Source organism: Leopardus geoffroyi, chromosome B4, assembly GCF_018350155.1.
Source record: "Leopardus geoffroyi isolate Oge1 chromosome B4, O.geoffroyi_Oge1_pat1.0, whole genome shotgun sequence".
In the NCBI taxonomy this organism is placed as follows: domain Eukaryota; kingdom Metazoa; phylum Chordata; class Mammalia; order Carnivora; family Felidae; genus Leopardus; species Leopardus geoffroyi.
Genome location: NC_059341.1, coordinates 100,351,394 through 100,376,955, shown reverse-complemented (window position 1 = coordinate 100,376,955; position 25,562 = coordinate 100,351,394). Strand labels below are relative to the sequence as shown.

The 25,562-nt window shown below is 37.6% G+C and overlaps 1 protein-coding gene across 18 annotated transcripts in view; it reads left to right on the top strand.

Annotated features, from left to right (window-relative positions):
• The first annotated feature begins 2,759 nt into the window (after positions 1-2,759).
• The window catches only part of NAP1L1 (nucleosome assembly protein 1 like 1), a 33,798-nt gene continuing 10,995 nt past the window's right edge, over positions 2,760-25,562 (top strand). For 5 of the 18 annotated variants that reach the window (XM_045466417.1, XM_045466416.1, XM_045466413.1 and 2 more), the window contains exons 1-5: positions 2,760-2,888; positions 13,247-13,283; positions 18,031-18,116; positions 19,593-19,695; positions 25,290-25,431. In XM_045466417.1, coding sequence (XP_045322373.1) covers positions 13,267-13,283; positions 18,031-18,116; positions 19,593-19,695; positions 25,290-25,431 — 348 coding nt within the window. In that variant the 5' untranslated portion in view covers positions 2,760-2,888; positions 13,247-13,266. Of the gene's footprint in view, positions 2,889-3,488; positions 3,614-13,246; positions 13,284-18,030; positions 18,117-19,592; positions 19,696-25,289; positions 25,432-25,562 lie in introns of those variants that run through there. The other 13 variants (XM_045466424.1, XM_045466422.1, XM_045466426.1 and 10 more) reach the window with 9 other exon arrangements.

Here is a 25,562-nt window from a genome sequence, read left to right as displayed (position 1 = left end):
ATGTTAAGCAACTTACATGTTGTTTAAACTTTCACAACAAAATCGAGATGAAAATTGGGCTATTTGACTCCAAAGCCGCACTTCTTCTAAACCACTGGGCTACAATGATGTAAAAATCTACCAAATGAGAATAATGGGGGATAAAGCAAAAAAGAACTTTATTATTTTTTTAAATGTTTATTTATTTTTGACAGAGAGAGACAGAGCATGAGTGGGGGAGGGGCAGAGAGAGACGGAGCACACAACCTGAAGCAAGCTCCAGGTTCTGAGCTGTCAGCACAGAGCCCGAAGTGGGGCTCGAACTCACAGACTGCAAGACCATGACCCAATCCAAAGTCAGACGCTCAACCAACTGAGCCACCCAGGCACCCCGTAACAAGGAACTTTAAATGAAAGATTAAGCATGGTTCAAGATCAGTGACCAGGGCCACCATTTATTGTAATTAAATTAGATGAGTTAACTACATTATGTGTTTTGGGAGTCTAAGAGGAGTCAATGTGAAAAGTTCAACGGTATCTACAAGTCAGTCACCTTCTACCCCTCTGTCTCATTTTATTTTCTTCATAGCTCTTTTACTTACTTATATCAAAAATTATTTCATTTCTTGTCTGTTACTTGCCCTACCTCACTCGAACATAAGTTCAGTAAAACCAAGAACCTTGTCTTTCTTCTGCAATGCTGTATTTCCAGTCTCAAGTTGTTTCTAACATATTTGTTGAATGAATGTATAAATGATTGACCTTCACTTGACTTAAATGGTAGAGTTTTAGATTTACAAACTAGGGTTCAAAAGATCATGTTAAAAGGCATGCATTATGAGCAATATAATAGTGTTTCATTTCTTAGGCTAAGATACACTGGAAGAAGGGAAGGAAAAAGCTGGAGGAAGAGCTGGAGGAGGTGGCTGGAGAAAAGGGGAAAGAATATAAAGTGGGGTGAGAAGTGAGGCATCAGAAATTAGGAGCCTTAGACCAGTGACAGAAATTGGTGGGGCTTCCTGGAGCAGGATGGAAAACCAGCTAACTTCTCAATTTGCTCTCAGAAGTTCTACCACCACAAAGATTTAAGGAACGGAGGTGAAAGTTATCTGGTTCATTTTCAATAAGCTAATTACCTTGCATCGTGCATAGCTTCGATTGGAATGCAATGCTCTTGAGGCTTCCACTGAAATTAGAGCCAAGTATATGTACATATTGGGCCCTGGTCTACCTAGTTTATGTATTGCGGATTCTTCATGAGGAGTCATTACTGATATTATTATAATACTTGTTAACCTTACATCATTGTTGAATAGGATCTTTATGAAGAAAGAAGATCGAGAAAAAACAAAAAGGATCGCATATGAAGAACCAAAATGAAAGGGTAAACCGAGGCATGTGTAGCACAGAATGAGAAAGGCAAGTAATTTTAATGAGGCTGGGGATGCCAAGAAGAAAAACTGTACCCTCTAAAATGGAATAGACACAGTTGCTAAACGTAAACATTGCAATAGATGACTCCAGGCAGTTTGAAATGTAAAGGAATGAAGCATTTAGAGGTTCCCAAACTTTTTGATCTCATGACCCCTTTATAGGCTAAAACCTGGGGACCCCGAATAAATATTCTGTGCATCCTAGATACTGATATTTATCATATCAGAAATTAAGAAACTTTAAAAGTATTCATTATTTCATCTAAAAACAATAAACCAGTTAAATATTAACGTGAAAGAACATTTTATATATAAAGTAACTACGTTACAAAACAAAAAAATGGAGGGGCATTGTTTTCGGTTTTTTGCAAACCTCCTTAATGTCTGATTTAACTGCAGGTGACTGGATTTTATTATCTGCTTCCTTTTTCAATGTTTCCATGTCACATGTCATGTACTTTCTGGAAAACTCCACTGGACACTTATGAGAGAATGAGAACGCAAAAGGAAAATAACGTTTTCGATTATGGAAATACTTTTGACTTCCCCCCTCGAAAGGGTCTGGGGAGCACACTTTTGAGAACCACTGGTTTAAGAGTTAACGTTAGTCAATCCAGCACCAATTGAAAAACAGCCATGATGTTTCACAGGCCTGAGGATTTACATCAAATTTACTTTTTTTCAGCAAGATGAAACAACAGTGTCCTCATGACAAAGCATACGGACACTAAACAAATAATGCCATTTTCACCCGTCACAAGGACGAGCTACCTAACGTGCCGCACGTTAGGGAAAAGGATGGAGGGGTAGGGATGAGGAGGCAGCCTCGGAAGCCACTGAGACCCGCCGACTTAGGAGAAGCAAAACCGGCAGAAGACGCCGCCAAGGTGGTCAGGAGGAAAGAACTCTTGTCCTTAGAGGGAAAAAAAAAAAAAAAAAAAAAAAAAAGAGCGGGGAGAGAAAATGGTTGCCGGGGACCGGGGAGGTGCGAGAATCAGGCCGGGCCAGGGGCGGGCGGCAGCTGGCCCTGCAACGGGCCGAGGAAAGCGAGGTGCGCCAGGGGCTAGCGTGCGGGTCACGGCCCTTCCCAGCAGCCGAAGGCGTCGCGGGCTCTTTCCCAGCGCGGCGGGGAGAAAAGAGATGGCGCGGCGCGCGGCAGGGGGCGGAGGCGGGCAGCCGGGGACCCCAAGCGAGCCGCGGAGGGTGCGGAGGTCGTTGGAGAAGAAGGACAGCTCTGTTGCTAGGCAACCCGTCCTGGGCCCGCCCCCCGCCCGCGTTGCTAAGAGACGGCGAGGCCTGGGGGGGCGGCGGAGCGGGCCCTACGTGCTGACGCTAATTGTATATGAGCGCGAGCGGCGGGCTCTCGGGTCTTTTTTAGCGCCGTCTGCTCGCGGCGCCGCCTCCTGCTCCTCCCGCCGCCGCCCTGAGTCACTGCCTGCGCAGCTCCGGCCGCCTGGCTCCCCGTGCTAACCACCGGTAACGGATGGGGGCTTGAAAGGGAAAGGGGGGCGCAGAAGTGGTCCGGCGGCCTGCGCGGAGGGGAGGGACGCGGAGCCGACAGCGGGGGGCCGCTGGCCTCTGGGGCCTCCCGGGTCGTCCCGTGAGGCCGGAGCCCGAGCGGTCCGCAGAGTTTGGTGCCCGCAGCCCGCGAGGGCCTCCGGAGCGGCCGGCGCTACGCTGGGGGGCGGCCGGGGAGGCGCGGGGGTCGGTGCGGCCTGGGGAGCCCGAGGGCCGTGCTGGGCTGCGCCGCGGCCCCCTGAGCCCCACCGGCTTCTCCGCGCGGACGGGAGCGAGGCCGCGGTCTCGCTCAGGCGCTCTGAGCGGCGGCCGTGCCGCTGGGGGCCGGGCGACGGCCGGCGTGCCTGCCGGGTTCGAGTGCTGAGCCCACCGCCTCCTCGGCTCCCCCGCTTCCTCAAAAATAATCCCCGGAGGGAGGCCGCTGGGGGATGGAAAGAACGGCGGAGGCTGCGAATTCCGATGGGAGGGAGGGGATGTGAAGGGACGAGGCCCGGAGGGGGCGGGGAGGCTGCGAGGCTGCTGGGCTCTCCGCCCACTGGAGGCGGCGACAGTGCTGGGAGGGGAAACCCCGGGCGGCTTCCCTCGACACGTGGCCGCCGCCTGGGCTCGATGGGAGACCCCCGGGTGGCTTGTCCTTACTTTCGGGAGAGCTGTCGGGAGATGGTGGGATGCGGGAACTAATAGTGAGTAAATAAGTCCGGCAGCCCTTGGCTTTCAAACTTCTACCTGCGGATCTTTGGTCTTTATCTTTTTATTGGTGTGGTAGGTGATGGATGATGAAGTAGGGCCTCCACTGCTAGGATCTTAAAGAATTAACGCCTGTAGAGGGTTCATGGTAGCTGTTATTATCAAAAATTTTGTGTGTGTGTGTGTGTGTGTGTGTGTGTGTGCCTCCAGTACACTTAGAATTTGGATGGGTGTCTTGACCACGGTTTCATATTAGGGGAGAATTTATCCTAATTAATCTAATCCTGTAAACGGTTCTAAGATGGAAATAAACGATTTGGCCTGCACTCTTCTTAACTCTGTTAGGACTTCCTTTGCATTCTTACAAATTAGTTCCTTTAATGAAGTTCCCAAAATAGGTTACTTATCTAGCTGTGTTGTTTTTAAGGTGTATGGGGGCCGGGTGGAGGAAGTATGGGGTGGAAAGGAGGCATTGATGTAAACTTAAATGGGCCAAGTTAGTAGCTTGCTGTCTTGTCTGTGCCTCTACTTCCCATAAATGGAGGCAGTGAAAGGAGGCGGGGAATGCGGTCTGTCTGGGAGGTCTAGGCTTTCAAAGTACATAAAGAATGAACCCGGCTCAAGAAGCCCCTAGTTTAGATCATCACTGCCTGAAAAATGATTAGTAACTAGTTCTGTAATGACTGCACTTTAAAAGCTCGTAACACTTTGCCTGGTTTCAGAAGAGCTACAAAACAAAATTTGCTGTTTTTTGAAAATAGTTAGCATCAAAATACCTTTTAAGATTAATATTTAAGTCCTGTTCTCTTGTCAGGTTACATTAACACTCTTGTACTTATTTTACTTAGGAAGTAGTAACATTGTACCTTTGGATAAGGGGGGAAACCTTACCTATAGAGTAACTTGCTTCAAACTATTGGGAGGTAAATAAGCTTTCCAGTTACCATTTGGGACTAAGTCTCATGCTTGTTTGAAGTTGTTCAAATTCATAAAATAACAATTTTTTAAAATTAAGAGTTCAAATTAATGGTCAAAATTAAAATGGGCAATTTGCTTCTAGTACGACTGGTCCTTTGGAGGATAGACGGAACTAAACATTTGTTATGAAAGCTTGACTTTATGGATTATCATATCAGGTCAACATTGTGTTAATTTGATAAATGTAATTTTAAATTCGTATCAGTTTGAAAAATATGTAATTTTATCTGTTGCAAAATACTTATTTTTGATATTGGACTTATTGACAATATTAAGCTAATGCTAAATGTGGTACATGACTGTTCTTGTTCTCTAGAGATTAAAAAAACAACTCAAACCCAACACTTGTCCAGAATTAATTTAATCCAAAATGCTATTGCTTGTTATTGTGTCCAGGTAACTGATTGGATTCTCAACTCCCCAGATTACATTAAAAATAGCCCTTTGGGGGGCACCTGGGTGGCTCAGTCGGTTAATTGTCTGACTTTGGCTCAGGTCTCATGATCTCGTGGTTCATGAGTTCAAGCCCTGCGTCGGGCTCTGTACTGACAGCTCAGAGCCTGGAGCCTGCTTCGGATTCTGTGTCTCCATCTCTCTGCACCTCCCCTGCTCTCACGCTGTCCCCCCCCCCCTCAAAAATAAACATTAAAAAATGTAAAAAACAGATCTTTTGTAGGAAAAGGGGCTAAAAGAGGCAAAATCTATTTGACTTTAAGGTATGAAGAAGTCAAAATGAACTAAGACTTTGCTCATTTTTTGGTTATAAATTTGAAATGTTAATGAAAATAAGATTAGGATGAATCCTGATCAGTTTTGAAAACTGATGATCAGTCTATTCAGATTCTCAAGTCTGATCAAAGCTGTAATTGTTTTTATTTGATTCCTAGAGTAAATATTTTAGCATCTATGTGGACATAATATCTTAACACATGAGAAAAAGAATCATAGATATACAATGTTGAATTGTGATGAAGGCTACAAAGAAAAAGTGGGAGACGGTATTTATAACATTCTTTTTATGGAAGACCTGTTTAATAGTAATATTAAGCGCCATTTCATACTAATTTCATCTGAATAAGAAGTTCTCCTTGTTGGGCAGAGTAGGGGTTAGAAGGTGAACGTTGTTGCTTTTGCCCATCCTTGTAAGTTATTTAGTACATTGATATGAGACCACTAGATCACATTATTGCGCTTGCCATAGAAAGTGGTCCTGTACTTTTGGTTACCAACACTGCACTTTTACTGTTACACACTTTGATACATTTTTACTTGTTCAGAAATTTTGTACATTTTGACTTTTATTGGGGAAGGGGGCTGTAATTTTGAAGAGCTTATTAATTACATTTAATTACCTATTACGTTTAATTTTCTAAGGTAAAGAGGGTACAGAAGAACACAACAGGGATAAATAATGTAACAGCACAAATTACTCTGTGTATTATTAACTAATTTAATGATCCTAGAGGTAGGTAGTATCAACATTTTAATGTGGAAACTGAAGTACAGAGCAGTCAAAGATCTTATCCAAGGTTACATAACCGAGCAGTGATGACTTATGAGGCTTTTGTATTGGTTTTTAAAATGGGTTCCCTTGATTTAAACTGTTAGCTATATATCAGCTTGGAATTCATAAAGCACACTTGCTGAAGTTCCACTCTGCTCCAGTAGAAAAGCTACAGTATTTATGGTCATGGAGTCATCCAACATGAAATTTGTTTTCATATAGTAAAGTGATGGCTCCTAAGCTTTTTGTCTGCCGTGTGTGTGTGTGTGTGTGTGTGTGTGTATTTCCCCCCACCATGTAAATAAATTGGTTTTATTAATGCTGGGTGAATTTTTAGCAAGTTTTTAGTCCAGCCCAGGTATGTTTCTCTGCTGTTGGATCAGATGATACTCTAGATAATGAGCTCCCTTGGACAGAAGGTATGCAGTGTTCTCAAATAGAAGTCCTTTTTGCTTGGGTCTCAAAGACAAGTCCGTTCTAAGTCGGCTGTTGACCTCCCAGAATTGAAAAACTGAGCCTAAAGAATATGGTACTCAAACTATAAGATTGTGTTGGAGTCAAATAAAGTTATTGAGCCTCTGGACCACTAAAAATAGTATTAATAGGACAACAGTGTCTTAAATATAGATTTGTTTAAAGTGTATTTGGAGGGAGATGTGAGGTCTCAGGTAAAGGGAAATCTTATCTTTGGGATATTACCAGTTCCCTTCAACTCTTGCTTTCAGACATTTGTAATCTTGAGTGATTGGCTGTTTCCACATGAAGTAGTCATTTTCTGTAAAGGAATAACAACTAGTATATTACTGTATAATCTATGTAACGTAGGCTTTGATAGAGCAGGCACTTTGGTTTTTGGAATAGTGGACTGGGCACGGGTTTCGGGAGTCACATTTGTTGCTGAGCAAGTTGCTTAGTATTCTACCTGCAGGTAAAGGGAAGCCTGTAATAATCCCTTACAGAGTAGGCTTCATAAAGGTTAGCTCTCTTACTGAAAGTAAAGAGGACTTAATTCAGAATCCAGTTTTCTGGAATGGTGAGAAGTTATTTGTTAACACGTCTCTGGACGTCTAGCTACTACAAGACCACAAAATAATCAGTTAGTGGTCTAATTCACTCACTTGTTTTCCCTCTTTGTTCAGTGGAAGATTTTCTTTGTGTACAAGTTCTCAGGTTAAGATTTGCCTTCAGTCACGATATCATGAGCTATGTCTTTCAATTGAGATCTTCCAAATACTACATATATTGGTTAGTGAATTCATTCAATCTTTTGTTAGAGTGACCTTTTCATTTCTAGTAATGCTATTATTCCTTGAAGTTTATTTTTCTTGATGTTAATGCGGTGATACCAGCTTCCTTTTGGTTAGGATTATATTTTACTTGGCAACTCTATATCCTTTGTTATAGATGTGTTTCTTATAAATGGGATGTAGTTGGATTTTCTTAAATCCTCCCTGACAATTTTTAATGGGAGTTTTAGTTGATTTACATTGAACATTATTATGATGTTTAGGTTTAAATATTTTTTATGTGCTTTCCGTTTGTCCAGACTATCTTTTTTTTCTTTTAGGTTGGTATAAAAATACACTTATAAATTTAAATTATTTTTCTTCTACTTTGGAAATTGCATGTTTGGTTTGTAATTTTTTGTAAGTCATCCCGGAAATTATAGCATGCCTGCTGAGGGATGTAAGAATACTTTAATCCATTACCCCCACCCTCTCCCCACCCCAACTTAGTGTTGTGATAGTTTTCATTTTTAACACACTAGGCAGTGGTGGTATTTGAAAATGTTTATTTAGATAAATGCAATCATCCTTTTTACTCCTTATTTCTTCTTGCAAATTACATCTGTTTGGGATCACTTGCCTTCTGCCTGAAGAATATACTTAACAGAGTGTTATTAGTGAAAGTGCTAGAGGTGTTTTTTCCAGAAAGTATCTGTTTCACTTTCATTCTTAGAGGATGTTTTAGTTGGGTATAATATTCTAAGATCCTTGGCTGTTTTCAGCAAATTGAGGATTCTGTTGTCTTTTGGTGTCTATTGAAGAGAAGACAGCTGTCTTTTTGTGGGTTTAAAATTAATCTGAATGTTTTCTCTTTGTGCTTTTGAGGTGACTAAAAGACTCCTTTGTCTTTAATGTCTTGCTTTTTCACATATCTAAGTGTGGGTTTCTTTTTTATGTATCCTGATTGGGATTTGTAGGGCTGTCTTTGATCAGTTCTGGAAAATTCTTGCCTATTAATTTTTTCAAATATTTTCTGCATTCTCTTCTCTACTCCTAGAGCTTGTATTAAATATTTGTTAGACTTTATTGTATTCTCAAAGATCATTTAACATCAGTATTTTGTATCCTTTAGTGTCTGCCATATTTTGGAAGATTTCTTCTAAGCTTGCTTCCCTCAATTATCTTTCTAGCTTGGTTTTGTCTACTGATAAACCTCTTCCCCCCCCCCCCCCATTTTTTCCCCCAAGATTTTATTTAAATTCAAGTTAACATATAGTGTAGTGTAGTAGTATTCAGGGGAAGAATTTAGTGATTCATCAGTTATATGTAACACACAGTGCTCCTCACAAGTACCCTCCTTAATGTCCATCACCCATTTAGTTCACTCTCCCTCCAGCAATCCTCAGTTTGTTCCCTATAGTTAAGAGTCTCTTATGGTTTGCCTCCCTCTCCGTTTTTATCTTGTTTTATTTTTCCTTCCCTTCCCCTATGTTTATACTTCTTATTTCTTAAATTCCACATATGAATGAAATCATATAGTATTTTTCTCTGACTGATTTATTTTCCTTAGCATAGTACACTCTAGCTCCATCCACATTGCAAATTGCAAGATTTCATTCTTTTTGATGGCTGAGTAATATTCCATTTTGTGTGTGTGTGTGTGTGTGTGTGTGTGTGTGTGTGTACACACACCTTCTTTATCCATTTGTCAGTCGATGGACATACGGGCTCTTTCCATAATTTGGCTGTTGATAGTGCTGCTGTAAACGCTGGGGTGCGTGTACCCCTTCAAATCAGTATTTATCCTTTGGATAAATACCTAGTAGTGCAGTTGCTAGGTGGTAGGGTAGTTCTATTTTTTAACTTTTTGAGGATCCTCCATACTGGTTTCCAAAGTGGCTGTGCCAGTTTGCATTCCCACTAACAGTGCAAGAGGGTTTCCCTTTCTCCTCATCATCACCAGCAGTTATTTCCTGAGTTGTTAATTTTAGCCATTCCGACAGGTGTGAGGTGGTATCTCATTGTGGTTTTGATTTGTATTTCTCTGATGATAAGTGATGATAAACCTGTTCGTTTAGTTTGATTTCCATTATTTCTATTTCTAGAAGTTCTATTTAGTTCTTTGCCAAATTTGCCATATCATGTTTAATAGATGGCCGTTCTTTGCAGATACTGAGCCTAGTTATTTGTCTATGATAGTTATAAGTTTGTTTACAGTCCTTTTGACAACATTTAGGTCTTTATAAGGACAGATTTCTGTTGCATTCTTTTCTCTTGCCCTTACTGCTCTTGAAAACTTGTATGAATTATTTGAGGTCTAGGATGAAGGTGCCTTTCACTTAACATTTGGATATGTGGGTGCTTAGGAACACTATCAGGCAGAGACTGCTTTAAGCTCAGGGCTTGAGGTTTTGGACCACACTGATAAAGTGAATCTGGGCTTTTGTCCAAGAGAACTGGTTTATTATCCCTGATAATGCAGCACTTTTGGGCATCTGCTTGATATGGAGGGTTACTATAAAGATTTCTTCCCATCTTGAATAGGTCTAGGGCTTTTGATTTCACCTGTCAGTAGTTAAAACAAATTCAAATTTGAGATTGGCATTTGTTCTCAGGGTCTTTTTCTGATTATCATTTTGCTTTTAGTTTGGGGTTAGTAATTCCTTGCTGTCTTACTGGAATTTTCCTTGATTTTAAGATTTCAGTAGATACTTATTCTGTACTTTCAATTATTTTTTATTGGGAGTTGGTCTGCAAAATATAGCTTGTCACTACTTGAAATGGAAATTCTTCAGATCTTTTAGAGAGCAATTTTATGTCTGATAAATAAAATTCTCATTGATTATTTAATATTGAGTGCAGTGAAAAAACTAATGTAGGTATTGACTGAAACCTGTGTTCTTCAATGTGATCTGATTATCTGAGAACCACCTGCCTCAGAAGCTGGGTTTCTTGTTTATAATGCAGATTTTTGGGTCCACGGTCTCAGACCTGTTGGTTCAGAATCTGGGCATGGGAATCAATCTTTTTTGTTTTAAATGAACTTATTTGTAATTTTAGATTTACAAAAAAGTTGTAGAGATACTCCCGAGAGTTCCTATATGCCCCTTACCCAGTTTTCCTTGATGTTAACATCTTACGTTACCACGGTGCATTCACTGGTCAGTCTGTACATTTTAACAATCATCTCCGCAGTTAATTTTGCAGAATACTGACCCTGTGCTAAGATAATTAAAACTGGACAGAATTCAAAAGTAGCTTGTGTTTATTGAGTGTTTAGTGGATACCAAACACAAGTCATTTATGAATTTGCATCTTGATAAGAGCAGTTCAGTGAAGGAACAATTTTTTTTTTCCTATTTTTTTGGAGATGGTGAATAAGACCAGAAGTTGTTTGCCTGAGCTAGATTTTCACGAAGCTGGTGTCAACCCAAATGGTCTGAGTACAAAATTAGGCCTGCTTTAAAAAACAAGAATGTGTACAACCAAGAAATCTAATTTAGCTAGAGTGGGCAGATTGGAGAAGGCCTCTCCGAAGAAGTAAATGCCATCCTGTTCTGTCTTGAATCATCTTTAATAAAGAATCAAAAGAATTTCATTTTAAGAGTTACAATTCTAAATGTAACTCCACAAAGCAGTGTAGCCATTCTTCTGAGTACATGTTAAAATGTTACACAAATTTGAATTTAGAAGTTTTGAGGAGTTTCATATTCTTGATAATTGCTGGATTTATTAGGCTATATATTCAACCCAGCAAGTTCAAAAATTTTAGCAAAATGTATTTGTATATGGGAAAAGCAAGTAATGGAGAATGAAACATAAGTTCTCATTTTCTCCTGGTCTTAATAGGTAACTACTCTTAGGTTTCTGGTAGATCTTTACAGAAATGTTTTATTCATAAACTATGTGCAAGAGTATGCATATTCATATAAATACATGTGCGGACGTACACACACACACACACACACACATATTCCTGTTCAGGTTGGGTTTTGCCATACACCCTATGCTCTTTCCATATCAGCTCATATCTGCTTCACTTTGGCCGCAGAGCGTTTCATTGTATGCACGTTTCCATGCTAATACTAAGTTTATTTTTGATGAGGTAAGTGATTGCAGCTGCTGTGCCTGTAAGCTGTATGTGCTTGCTGTCTTGAAGGATGCAGTGATTGGCAAAAGCACATATAATCCCTTAAATGCGAATCTTGTGCTCTGGTTAGTTGGGAGAGATAGACGTTAGTCAAATAATAACACTAATCTGTAATTACAAACTTGAGACATCTTATTTAAAAAATTATTTTTTAATGTTTATTATTGAGAAACTGAGGGAGACAGAGCATGAGCATGGGAGGGGCAGAGAGAAGGGAGACATAGAATCTGAAGCAGGCTCCAGGCTCTGAGCTGTCAGCACAGACACAGGGCTCGAACTCACAAACCGTGAGATCATAACCTGAGCCAAAGTTGGATGCCACCCAGGCGCTCCAAGGCATTTTATGATGGAAAGAAATAGAGCTTTATAGGAGTCTGTACAACCAAGAAATTATTTAGCCAGAATGTACAGGTTGGAGAAGTCTCTCTGAAGCATAAAACTTTGAGCTAAGAGCCAAAAGATGTGTTAACTGAAGTTGTGGAAGAACCTTCTAGGCCAGCATGAAAAGCACAGGCCCTTAGGTTCATAAGTTTTTTTTCATGTTAGGGTCTCAAATTAAGGCTGGAGATGGATATTTTAAGGTTTTTTATATTCCTATGGCCAAATTACTCTCCAGAAAGAATATAGTTCATGGTAACACTAGCCACATTTAAGAATGCATATTCACGGGGCTCCTGAGTGGCTCAGTTGGTTAAGCCTCCAGTTCAGGTCATGAACTTGTGGTTCATGAGTTTGAGCCTGGTGTCTCTCTCGCTCGCTTGCTCGTTTGCTCTCTCAAAAATAAATATAAAAAAATGCATATATTCGCCACCATTTTCCCTGCATTAAAAGAAAATCCTTGCTGATTTGATAGACAAACTAGAATCCCACTTGTATTTCTTTGACTAATATTCTATATTTTTCTTTTTGAATTAGTATTTCTTCATTATTGTTTGCTAAGTATTTTGTTAATGTTGGCTAATTACCCAGCATCACTAGAGAAATATATTAATGCTAGTAGAAATTATTTAAAACAAAAAACAGAGTAGGATACATTATTAGGAAGAAATATTTTCTTCATAATTTGTTTAAAGTCTGAATATTAGATCAGAAATAATACTCCAGATATTAACACTTGACTGCTAAAATCAATAACTCTTCTTAACTCTGTAAGTAATAAGCGTATAAAACATGCTGATATGAGGAATTATGTCTTGTAGCATTTTGAGAGTTAAAGTCTGTGGTTTGATTTTTAAAAGATTAAAAACTTGATTTTAATGTGGGATCCTAAGCTTGGTTTAGATTATTTTTTTGTAATTTGTGCATTACCTCTGGCATTCAGCCATTTTTCTGCCTGAATATAATACATTTTACCTTAAGTTTTATTTTTCTAAAACCCATATTCTCTAAGTTAATATACAGTACTTATCTATAGTAAGAAAGAATTTAGGATATGCCCTGATTAGTTCTAACAGTGTTGACATCAGGTAACCAAGAGTTTGTTGACAATATGCCAGCATATCCAGGATAGCCTTGGGGGTATGGTGGTTATCAGTGATAAGACATGAGGTGCATTTGAAGGGATGGGGAAGGTTTACTTGATATAGGTTGGGACTCAGGACTTTATAACTGCCATTAAGTTGTTTAAAGGGCTGACGTTTGATACAAGAATTATTAAACTTTTAAAAGAGATCTCCAGGAGGGCATAATGAGTACAATAGGTGGCAGATTTTGGCATATATATATATTTTGTTGTTGGTATTGTTGTTAACATTGACCTTTCTCTCCATAGATACTTGGAGTTCTTACAACATGGCAGACATTGACAAGTAAGTGCCAGATAATTGGTTTTTTGTTGTTGTTGTTTTTTCTCCTTTTCCAGAGATAGGCTTCACTTTGTACTGTGGTATGGTTAACAGCAGTATTAATAACATTATGCAAATGTATGGTAATATTTGCTATTATAAAAGTGGGGTATGGCATATCTAAGACAAAATAGAGTATATATAATCATTGTCATAAATACGGTAAACCATTTGCTAGTGTTTATTCTTAGGAAAGTGCTGAGCACAATAATGAATCAGAAATACTTACGAAATTCATTTTTACCATGCATGTATTTCCCAGAGATTTTACTTTACAGTGTAATGTATCATACATACAAGATAAAAAGTTTATAAAATGTATGCATAGTTTAAGAATAATAAGATATTTACATTCAAGTTTTTAAAAGTACAACATTACTATTAGAAGAAACCCAGTATCCATCTTCTCAATTGCATCCTCCCACCTTTCCAGACATGTAAATACTGTCTTGGCTTTTGTCTAATTCATTTCTTTGTTTTTCTTTAGATTTTTAACACCTATGCATTCTTAACCAGTTTAATTTTTAACACCTACACATTCTTAATCAGTGTTTAATTTTGAAAATCTGAAAAGCAGTCACAAACTTAGCTGCAAAAGAAAAGCAATATTACTACTACTAGTTGAAGTTTCCAAGGTAGGAAAACAAAAAGCAAAAAGATTATCTGGGTCATACTCTGGCTTCAAGTTTCCTCAGGACTTCATTGGGCAAGGCCGTGCACTCTAGAAACAGGTTTAATGAAGTTGGCTTCTGGCAGGGTTCTAGTGTGGATGGGTATCTTGAAGAAATATGGTAAGGGAGAATGGGTGAACTGCACTATTTGTTGCTTATGATTTCCCATAACTTAGCAATGGATTAAAACTGTACACTTCTGGATGGAGGACATATGCTATGACGATATATCCACAAGGTGCAGGCAGCAGATCATGGAGGTAGGAAGGCAGAAAATTTAGCACAAGGGCATCAGATTCAAGTACATTTAAGAATCTGGCCAGTCCTTGGGCGCCTGGGTGGCGCAGTCGGTTGGGCGTCCGACTTCAGCCAGGTCACGATCTCGCGGTCCGTGAGTTCGAGCCCCGCGTCGGGCTCTGGGCTGATGGCTCAGAGCCTGGAGCCTGTTTCCGATTCTGTGTCTCCCTCTCTCTCTGCCCCTCCCCCGTTCATGCTCTGTCTCTCTCTGTCCCGAAAATAAATAAACGTTGAAAAAAAAAAAAATTTAAAAAAAAAAAAAAAAAAAAAGAATCTGGCCAGTCCTTCCACACATAGAAAGAATGGCAGCAGGTATTTTAGTGATAATGGCTTTCAAAGTGATTGCCCTCCTGTATTGCCCTGCTCCAATTTGAATTGCTTAACCTTGGTTATACAGTTGTCATTGTGGATCTATTTTATTATCTTCCTGGGGTTTTGTTCCTTTCCTTTGGTTCCTTCTCTCAGGTTTGCTGTTTGCCGTATCCCATGTTGTTTTCTTTTGGTTCTTTAGTACTTTCTTGGACAAGTACAAAGGAAGTAAATTATTTTGAGATCTGACATGACTGAAAATAACTATTTTATCCTTACGTTTGATAGTTTGAGTATAGAATTCTGATTCGAAAATCCTGTTTCTTCAGAAATTTGAAGGCATTGCTCCATTGTTACTTTGCTTCCAGTATTGCTGTGTTGAAGTTCAAAGTCAATTCTTGATCATTGTAATGTGACACTTTTTGTCTTAAATATATACATATATATTTATTTCTGGAAGCTACGCTGGCTTCAGAGTTCTGAAATTTTCACATTGTTATATCTATTTTTTTAATTTCTCGTGTTAGGCATTCACTGGTGGACCCTTTCAGTCTGGCAACTTGATGGCTTTCAGTTCTGGGGAATATTCTCGACTTTGTTGATTGTCTTGTTTCTGTTTTCTCTTTCTGGAGCTTCCTATTATGTTGTATTGTTGAACTGCTTCTTCTAATTATCTTTTGTCTTATTTTCCATCTTTATCTCTTTGCTCTTCTTTCTGGGCAAAGCTGAAGAAACTTTATCTTTCAACTCTTGAATTGAGTTTCTAAATTTCTGTTATTTTAGTTTTCAGGAGTGTCTTTGCTCTCTGTTCCTGTTTTTATAGCATCTTGTTCCTATTTCATTGATTGTAATATCTTTTTTCTGGATTGTCATATCTTTTCTCTGCATGTTTTTCCTCTTTATAGTATGTTTACTCTTAAATTTTTCATTCCCCTATTTGTTTTTGTCTCCATGTTAGAGCCTTTCTCAAATAGGAGGTAATACTTGATTGTCTGCTAAGATTAGGGTGGGGAGAACATGCAATTGAGGGAGGTTTAAAAAAAAGTTGTTTGGAAAATTTGACTCTTGGAGTGGGGGAGGCTTTTAATTTAGATTGTAATGTAAGATCATCAGGGTAGGCGTTTGTTGTAAGAATCCGCATTATCAGAATGATGTGGTTTTTTTTTTTTTTTTTTCTGGGCTGGTCAGATACCCCAGTGAAGAGTGTCTGGGTAAAGATCTGGCTTTCAGTGTTGTGGAACCCAAATTAGGGAAAGGTTGCTAGGGAAGGGTTGCTACATTCAGCATTCTAGAGTGATACAGTCCTATATCTGAGATACTCTTAGCTGTACCTGTGGTTTTGGAGGCTGAGCTCTCAGTTTAACCCTTTCCAGAGAAGAAACTGCCATGCTTCTGCTAGATAGAAGGGGAGGATCTGGGGATTTAACTACTTACCTGTTTTTGTTTAGTTCTCCCTATTTTCTCCACTGTCAGTCTCCCAGCTCTAGTTCTAGAAGTGTCCTTTTTAAGATTCTGTGTTTGGGCTGGTTTTCAGCTTTTCCTATTGCTAACTTAAGGATTTCATTTCTCAGTGAAGTTGCTGCTCTTGTCTCCTTGTCCTTCAATGTTTTTTTTTGTTTTAAAACCCCTTTATCATAATTGTAGTAGGGATTTGGGGAGGATTAAGATCAGAGGAGTATGTGCAATCTGCCATCTTAACCTTGCAACCCTCATTCTGTTTTAAACTTAAAAAAAAAAAAAAAAAAGAAATTGGTTGTGACAGCTTGATACCCCACCATCCCCTTATTTAATTTTGGATGCTTGTGAGCCCTAAGAGGATAGGAGGAAAGGAGAATTAAAGCAGGCGTCAGCAAACTTTCTCTGCAAAGGACCTAATTTATAAATATTTAGGCCCCTTGGGTCATATGGTCTAGTTGTAGTTACTCAGCTCTGCTGTTGTAGCGTGAAAGCAGCCATAGACCATGTGCAAACGAATTAATGTGGTTGTGTTCTGGTAACGTTTTATTTACAAAAATAGTGGGCTGTATTTGACCCATGTTTGTGGACCCCTGTTTTAAAGCCTTAAAATGTAGATGTTCAGTAAATTAATAAAATCACACTGGAGGAATAGTTTTGTGGTCTTTACTGATCTTAAGTCTGAGTATGTTTAAGTTTATAATAAAAGATAATTTCAGAATAATCTGTATAATTTCAGAATAATCTGTATATTTGATAAGAAGGCTGGAATTTTTTCCTTAGTTACAGGAACATAAATCTTGCTGGCAGAACACAGTTGACCTTTTCTATATTTGTCTCTATATGAAAATTAATTTTCCAAATGCTCTTTCTAAACATGAAAGTAACTAAATCTCTAAACCAGATATTAAAATGTAAAATCACACAAGGAATTATATGAAGACCTATACATTAACTTAGATATCCTTATTTCCCTTTTTAATTCCTGTTGAAATTGCATGTTCAAAAACTAGGTTTTTAAGATGAAATGGGGAGAATTTTATCTTCCTACTTTTTCCTTTTCTTTCAATGGTGCCATCCTCCTGGCTTTGATCCAAGCATGCAGTAGACTCGGGTCTTCTCTTTAACTTTTTGCCCGTCTCTACTGTGAAGTAAAGAAAAAGGAGGAAAGTCCAAAGATAATGAGTACAGGCTGATGTGATTGCTCCATAGCCGTCAAGGATCCAGTTCCTTATTCTTCTAAATTCCCTCATTCTGTTGACTTTTATTCTCTCTCTAGGATGCCTCATGGTCCAACATGGCTGTTGGAACTCTAGTCATCACATCCCTATTCTAGGGAGGCAGCAAGATGAGGCCTCCCAGCTGTCTACCATCCTATGTAGGAGGCTTACTTAAAGTTCTATACGACTTTTTAACTCATTGCCCAAACAGAGCCACATAACCCACCTAGCTAAGAGGTAGGCTGAGAAATGTAGGATTTTAAAGCTTGGTGTATTGCCATGTCCTATAAAATCAGGGTGCTGTTATTCAGAGTGATATCAGTGGATATTGGGTAGAGAGCACATATTTCCTGACCTCTCATTGCCTGTACCAAAACCTACTAAACCACATTTTTAAAGCTTGAAATAGAGGGATGCCTTGCTGGCCCAGTTGGTAGAGCATGCGACTTTTGATCTCAGGTTGTGAGTTCGAACCCCAGGATGGGTGTAGAGATTACTTAAAAGTAAAATCTTAAAAAAAAGTGTGAAATACAAACTTTATATTTGACCATGTGCTTTTAAATGAAATTTTATGTACTTCCAGTTTGTGCTTGTTTACATATGAAGTTAGAGAACTGAATTACCTTTTGAATTTCCTATTTCACATTTTTGAAAGAGGCATATTAACCTAGAAAATAAATTGAAGTTTTTCTATAATTTTTTATTTATTTTTTGGTAATTGGTACATTTGAACCTTGGTGTGATACTATGATATTGTAGCAAAGAACAGTCTGAACTTGATCAAGATTTGGATGATGTTGAAGAAGTAGAAGAAGAAGAAACTGGTGAAGAAACAAAAATCAAAGGTATTATTTTAAATTACTTCAGGAGCCAGTGATTGCTGGCACATGTCTTCTAGAGGGTACTAACAAATACTGTTCCCTTTTGGATCCTTGTTTGCCTTACCCACATAGCCCATACCTCTAGTTCAATAACAGTTTGTATGTGTATATTCGGGTGGGGAAGAAAGGAGGGGAAGAGAGGGGTTGAGACGGAATGGTAGTAAGGGAGGGGAAGGTATAGATACAGTTAGTGACCCATCAGAAGTCACTATGTGTATCCTCTTGCTGCTGCAGTGACATGGCCTAACTGTGTCAGACAGCTGCCCAGGAGTTTTGTCTGAATTTAGAAATGTTACAGGTTGTTTTTGGTGGTACTTCTAAAAAAACAACACTAGCTTAGAGTGATTTGAAAATGTTCAGTATTTAATAGTAGAAAACCTATAGTTGTATGTCAGTCTTTTTTAAACCCATTTCAACCAAACAACCAAAAAAGAGATAAGTATTAAATGTAAACAAAAATCAATCACAGTTTTCTTGAGCAAGTAATTCTAGAAGGAAGAGGAGTAGCAATGGTAGTGGAGGTTATGCCTGCAGGTTATGCCCTGTGGGTATGGGCCAAGAATATTGAAGTATCAGATGACTCAACTTTTCACTGTTAAGCCAGATGGAGGTTAATTGTGAAAAGACCACTGCACGTTAGTTTCAGCTTTCATCTTACAACATTTTCTCGAAAGATATATAGGTCTGTATCCTTAGTGGCCCGTATTGACATTTCTAAAGGCATGTTGGTTATCACAACTGGACATCATCCAATAATCAAATTAGTATTAGGAATTGACCTTTAAAAACACAACTGGGAAGGCTAATATCAATTTTGTGTAATGTCTGTTTATGAAGAAGAGAGGATATAGCAAAATAACTTGTTTCACCTAAATCTGGTATTTTTGGTTTAAGTATGATTTTAGACACCATTAATGAATCATGTTTTGTTTGGCTTTAGTTACAACCTTGATTGTTTCAACTGTTAACATTCTCTATTCAGACATACACAAGCACACTATATTATTAAGCATCAAACAATTAGGTTACTCGCTCCACAGTCTTTGTCCCAGGATTGAACCTGTATTTGCAATTTTCTAATAGTGTGTGTTGTCTGCTTCAAAGCATTATATACAGTCATAGATGGGCATCCGGATGAAGCTTTGAGCTTCTCAAAAACGGAAGGTGTGTGAAACAATGTAGTAGGAAGAGAAAGGATATTATTCACAGGAGTTGTAGCAATGTCCTTGAGAGATGGTGATGTATTAGATCATTAGGAATCTGAACTTTTCCTAGAGTGGATTTTCCTCCGCTTGCTGCCCATCTCTGTTCAGACCAATGATTTATGGGCTAGTCAGGAAAACTTCATGATTGGATTGTCCTATTAAAATAGCATAATACATTTTCATAAAATCCTTCTTTCGATGCCCTTTTTTTTTTTTTTTTTTTTTTTTTTTAAAGCGCGTCAGCTGACTGTTCAGATGATGCAAAATCCTCAGATTCTTGCAGCCCTTCAAGAAAGACTTGATGGTCTGGTAGAAACACCAACAGGATACATTGAAAGGTACAAGTTCTTCTTTTCCATAGTCCTTATTTATCCTTCTATAATCAACATTGCAAGTGTACCTATTTTTAAGACCATCTAGGACTTAAATTAGTAATAGTGGAAAGCTAATGTCTGTTAGTATCTATTATAGGATTATTGGGAGTTTAAAATTTTGCCGAGTACCACCAATTTAGAGTTGGTCTTTTCAAAGTTTGACTCTTCTCCACAGGATATACACTGATCTTAACCATTTCTGAGATTTGTTTGGAGGTTTGCTAGAAGTGCACAGGATTACAAGAAATAATGATTTCTTATTAATTTCACTGGTCCCTATAAATCATTAACAATAGCACATATATCTTATTTTGCTTATAATTGTTTTTTTATACTTGGCTTTATGGTTTTAGGATCCATCCACATTGCTTTCTGTATGTAATCTCTAGTCAGTAGTTTCTAGCTTCTAAATGTTGTCACTTGTGGTGATTTGTGTCCACCATGTTCTATTATACGCTTATTCTTTGATGGATATCTAGATTGCCTCCAAGCTCCATCAACACAAATTCCATTGTAATGGTCATCTTTGTGCATGCCCTCCTAAAGAACTGTGTAAGAATTATTTTGGGTTATGTACTTACCTCATAGGGATTGTTATATGAGGTATGCAAACTTTAAATACTTCTAGCTTGGTTTCTAGAGCCAGTGCATTGAAGGTTGCTCTATCCTTGTGTCCCTGCCAGCAGTTGGTATCATTCACCTTTATGGGTGTTTTGTTTTTTACCAATCGAAGAGATACGGGCATATTTTGTTTTGTTTGTATTTTCTGTTGTCTACTGAGTTTTGAGCTTTTTTTCATGATTGTGAGCTTTTTAGGTTGCTCATTTGTTGTTCCCTCTGTCCATTTTCCTATTGGGGTTTACTGTCTTTTGCAGGAGTTTCTATGTATTCTAGGTGTTAATCTGTCATCAGTTTTAGACTTGTAAATCTTTCATGTCATTTCTATTAACTTTATCCTTAGCATTCTCCATTAAACAGAAATCCTTAATTTTTATATTTTAAGGTTTTGACCTGTGGCTCATTCTTTTCAAGTTTTAACAAGTCCTTCCTAGTTCCTTCTGTAGTTCCTATTGACTAGTTTACCTTTCATCTTTAGGTCTTTAATAATCACTCTAGAGTTCACCTTTGTATTTAGCTAGGCATTCAGGTTTTTTTGTTTTTTTGTTTTGTTTTGATGAGCTTGTTTTTATCATACTTCACCATGAACAGTTGATTTTTCGCCCATTTATTTGTGGTACCACCTTTATTACATACCAGTTTCTTATAAACATCTGTGTTTGTCTTTGAACGGCACTCTCCTGTTTTAATTAATACCGGTTTTAAGTAATATGGCTTTTTAGTATGTTTTAATATCTAGCAGGGTGATGATTTAATCTTTCTCCCTGTAGTATCTTCTTCCACCCTTTCCCCTCCCCTTCATTCCCTGTGGAACACACTCTTAAGATTGGCTTAACGGTATGTAGACCTTCATCCCACATATGGTTGCTAGTAAGTTTCTAGGGATTTTCATAAAACAACAGAAAACAGCCCCTCTCAACACACTAAAATTTTTGATAAGAGTTACATTGAGTGTACATATTAACATGGTAGGGAATTATCCTTTTAATGTTACGTTGTCTCATCCACATCTTTGTATTTATTGAGATCATATTCTCTTACTCTAAATTTTTTTTTTCAAAGTCTATTCTTGGTTAATTCCTGTGTACTTTAGTTGTGTTGCTTTTGTGAATACAGTATCTTTTATTGTATCTCCATGTTAGCTGTTGATGTCAAGAAGAGTGCTATTGATTTATTTTTATTTATTTATTTGCTGTTGATCTTGTATCCAGAAATCTTGCTACACTTTGGTAGTAATTTGTTCTTTGTTCTTTGTTCTCCTCCCATAGGCAAAAGATCTTGTCTGCAAGTAATGGCAGTTTTAGCTCTAATCTTTTGTGTTATGTCACACCACGTTTATTTTTCTTTCATTACAGTATTGGCCAGGGCTTGCAGTACTGTGTTAAATGTTAGCATTAAACATGAGCATCTTTGTCTTATTTCCAGTCTGGAATGGATATAAAATCTCTCCATTACATTTGGTGTCTACGTAGGATTTTTTTGTGACCTTTTTTTCTGTATTCAGATGGTCTTTTGACTTTTTCTTTGAATCTATTAAGTCATATTAAATACAGTTTGGAAATATATTTCAGATACTGAACTCACCTTACTTTCTTGGAATAAACCTACACTGTTGAGTTTAGTTTAATAATTTTATGTAAGGTCGTTATTCATTAGTGAATTGAACTTGTGTGTGTATGTACATATGTATGTATGTACAATACAGAAACTTTCAATGGGATGGTAATTCCAAGCCCTGGTTTTAGAGTGAAGATTTCGATTGCTTAATGAAATAGAGACAGCTGCTTTTACTTTTTTCCCTGTTTTCAAAGCAATTTGAATAAGATAGGAATTAACTGTTCGTTGAACAGTTGGTAGAACTCTTCTAAAAATGGACTTTGGCCTTAGGGGTTTGAGAACCCTTCTTATTTGAATTTGTTCTTTTCCTCTTTCCAGTTTCTTGAATTGAATGCTTGAATTGATTTTTTTTTTTTAATCTGTCTTTTATGGTCTTAATACTTTGTTTTAATAAATGTTCTATGAATGTAGAGTGAAGATCTATATGCTGGAATTAGTGCAAATTTATTAATTGTGTTGTTCAAGTTCTCTTTATTTCTGCTTATTGATTATCTGCCTGAACTAACAGTTTCTGGGAAGGATGTGTTAAAATTTTCTATTTAATCTCTATTGGTTGTGGATTAGTATATTTTGAAGCTGTATTATTAGCTATATGTTTGTGACGTATACATCTTGTCCTTATGTTATAGTTTACAAGACTAAAATGTCCTCTTTTGTATTTTGTGTTATTTTTGTTGTTGTTGTTGTTATGAATTCAGTTTTGTCTGATATTAAGATAGTTATTCCAGCTTGCTTTCTTTCTCTTCCTTCCTTCCTTTGCCTGGCATGTCTTTTTCCATCCTTGTATCTTATCTCTAGTAAGAAAGTTTGCTCGCTTCATTATTAGTGGTTTCAAACTCTTTGCATTTCTTGAAGGTGGTATTGTTTTTGGACTTAATTGCTCTTATTTTATTTTATAATATATCGTACTTTCTTTTTTCCTCCTTTTCTGCTTTCCACTAAATAATTCTGGTTGTCTTCTGCTGGCTTCAAAATTACTGCATTCTACTTTTTGTTATTATGGTAAAGAGGCTCAAAACCTAATACCCCTATTGATTTCTTAAATTTACCAATGTCTGTATTGTTTATAAATATACATCTTCTAGTCCTCTTTTTGTTCATCAAAACATCAGTAAAATTCACCAAGATATTTGGCTGCCCATATCTTATATAGTGTTCCCGAGTTGTTTTTTTTTAACTTTTTCAAAAATTACTTTTAATGAATGTAACGAGTATCTGTGGCATATTTCCTGAAGCCTGATAAGCCTCATAAAAAGTTTTTATTTTGTTTTATATCTGAATAATAGTTTGGTTTATAAAATTGTAAGTTCAGAATTCTTAAATATCTTAAAAATGCATTTCTTGTATATGGTGTTTTCTTTTGAAGCCTAATGTCGGTCTGATTCCTTTTTCTTCATATGTTATTTGCTTTTTCATTGAATACATTTAGAATTTTCTTTGGTCTTTGATATTCATAAATTTCATTAACCTGTTTAGGGGTGAGAGTGAGGAGTTCCATATTACTTTGACTCTGAGAAATTTATTATTCATTTCTTGAGCTATCCACCTCCCTTCTGTCTTTTAGCTGTTGTTACTTTTGTCGTCCAAATCATAACTGTATGTCTTTCCTGCTGCCTTCTGGAGACCTTTTCAACGTTAATGGACTTCTTTCACTTGAACCTATCCAGTTTATCCTATTTGTTGGTTATATAATTTAGCTACTATATTTTTCATACTTAATATTTCCACTTTTAGATTTCTTGGTCTTGTTTCTTCCCTCATTTCCTTAAATACATTTACATTGTTCTGTCTAATAATACGGCTTCAGATGATAAATATTTCATTCTTTCATTAGAGATTGTACTCCTCAAGTGTTTAGTTATTTGGACTTAGCTTAGGCTCGTTGGCTGATAACAGTTACTCCTCGGTAATCATTATTAAAGATCAAGCTTTGGTTTGTGATAGTCCCATGGAGTTTGAGGTGAGGGGATGGGATGAACCTAAGGAGAGCTCCAGTTAACTTAGACTCAAAAGTTGGCTGTCAATTCTAGGCAATTGTTTTTGGCTGCTTTGGGAAGAGTACCTGGAGTGGAGGGGTGGAGGAATGAGTGCTTGTAAGCTTTCAGCCAGTCCAGCTTTTATCAGCTCCTAAAAATGTTGGCACTGGGCTCTGTGAAGGGTGAAGGGGACAGGCACTGACTGTTATAAGGAAAGTGCAGAATTTAAAAAGCTTTCTTCTAGCCTGTCCTCACTGCTACCCATTCTGGCCATTTCCTCCTTTTTCTAGGTTGCAGTTCACCCTGTGCAGTTGTTAGTCTCAGAAGTTGCCCATGGTGTGTGTGCGTGCAAGTGCCTGAAATAGTTGTTTCCTTCTTAGTTCTAAAGTTTCTAGGGTTGAATTTTTTTTTTAATTTTTTATTTCTTTAAGATAGGCTGTGGGGGGGGTGGGCAGCACACCATGCTATTTCACTACCTTGACTAAACATTAAGCTTTTTACTTTTAATTGTAAGAAATAAAAAAATGGTATCTGTAGATAATTTGTTTTCTACTTCTGATTATCATAACTAAAATAGTGGTTAAGTAAGAGAATTGTTTGAGTTACAACAATCTGCCTATGGCGGGAAATTCTAATCTGGATTCTGGATCTTTTGTACAGATTTCCTGAAGTTAGATAAGTTTTGAGTGAAATGTTCTGGGTGGTAGGGGATTCCTAAGTTTAATCATACTTCAGGAGGCTTATACCCACCCCATAGTAAATTGTATGATATATGAATTATATCTTACTAAAAGCCCCTTCATGGAACATAACAGTCATATTTTTAATAAAATTTCAAATTCCAAATTAAATACAGAGACTAAAATAAGAAATAATAGTGTAGGATACCATCCTTTTTTCTAATACACATATGTTCTCCTTTTCCCTAAAAATAGCTGGTATGGGTGAGATACACATACTTTTTTTTTTCTTTTTAAAATCAGGGTTACTGTCATTATTCTCAGAGTTAAGATGATCAGCCCATGACTTTTGAACTTAAAAAATAGTCTGTTTTATAGCGTAGATGCCAGCATTAACAAGTCTACTGCTGAACTTGATTATAATGAAAGATTTAGGGTTGATAATGATTTACATTCTCTTATCAACTTACTGTATCTATTTAAATGTTCGTTTTTGAAATATTTCAGTCAAGAAGTCCATGTATTTATTTTAGTTACTTTGAGTATACCTTTTGCTTCAAATAGGAAACTATCATTCACTGACTTTTATGCTTTATTTTCAATATGATAGAAGTATGACTTGTATTTTACTATGATGCTGTGTAACTGGTGCATTCCAACCTTTCAGCTTGCCTAGGGTAGTTAAGAGACGAGTGAATGCTCTCAAAAACCTTCAAGTTAAATGTGCACAGATAGAAGCCAAATTCTATGAGGAAGTTCATGATCTTGAAAGAAAGTATGCTGTTCTCTATCAGCCTCTATTTGATAAGGTAATGCTTTCTATTATTTATCTGAAATATGACATTATAATAAAGCTCTGGAAATATAAACAAACTTGCAGGTGGTTAAGTCTTTAGGCCTCTCAGCCAGATGGTTATTAAGAGGTATTTGGGAAATCAAT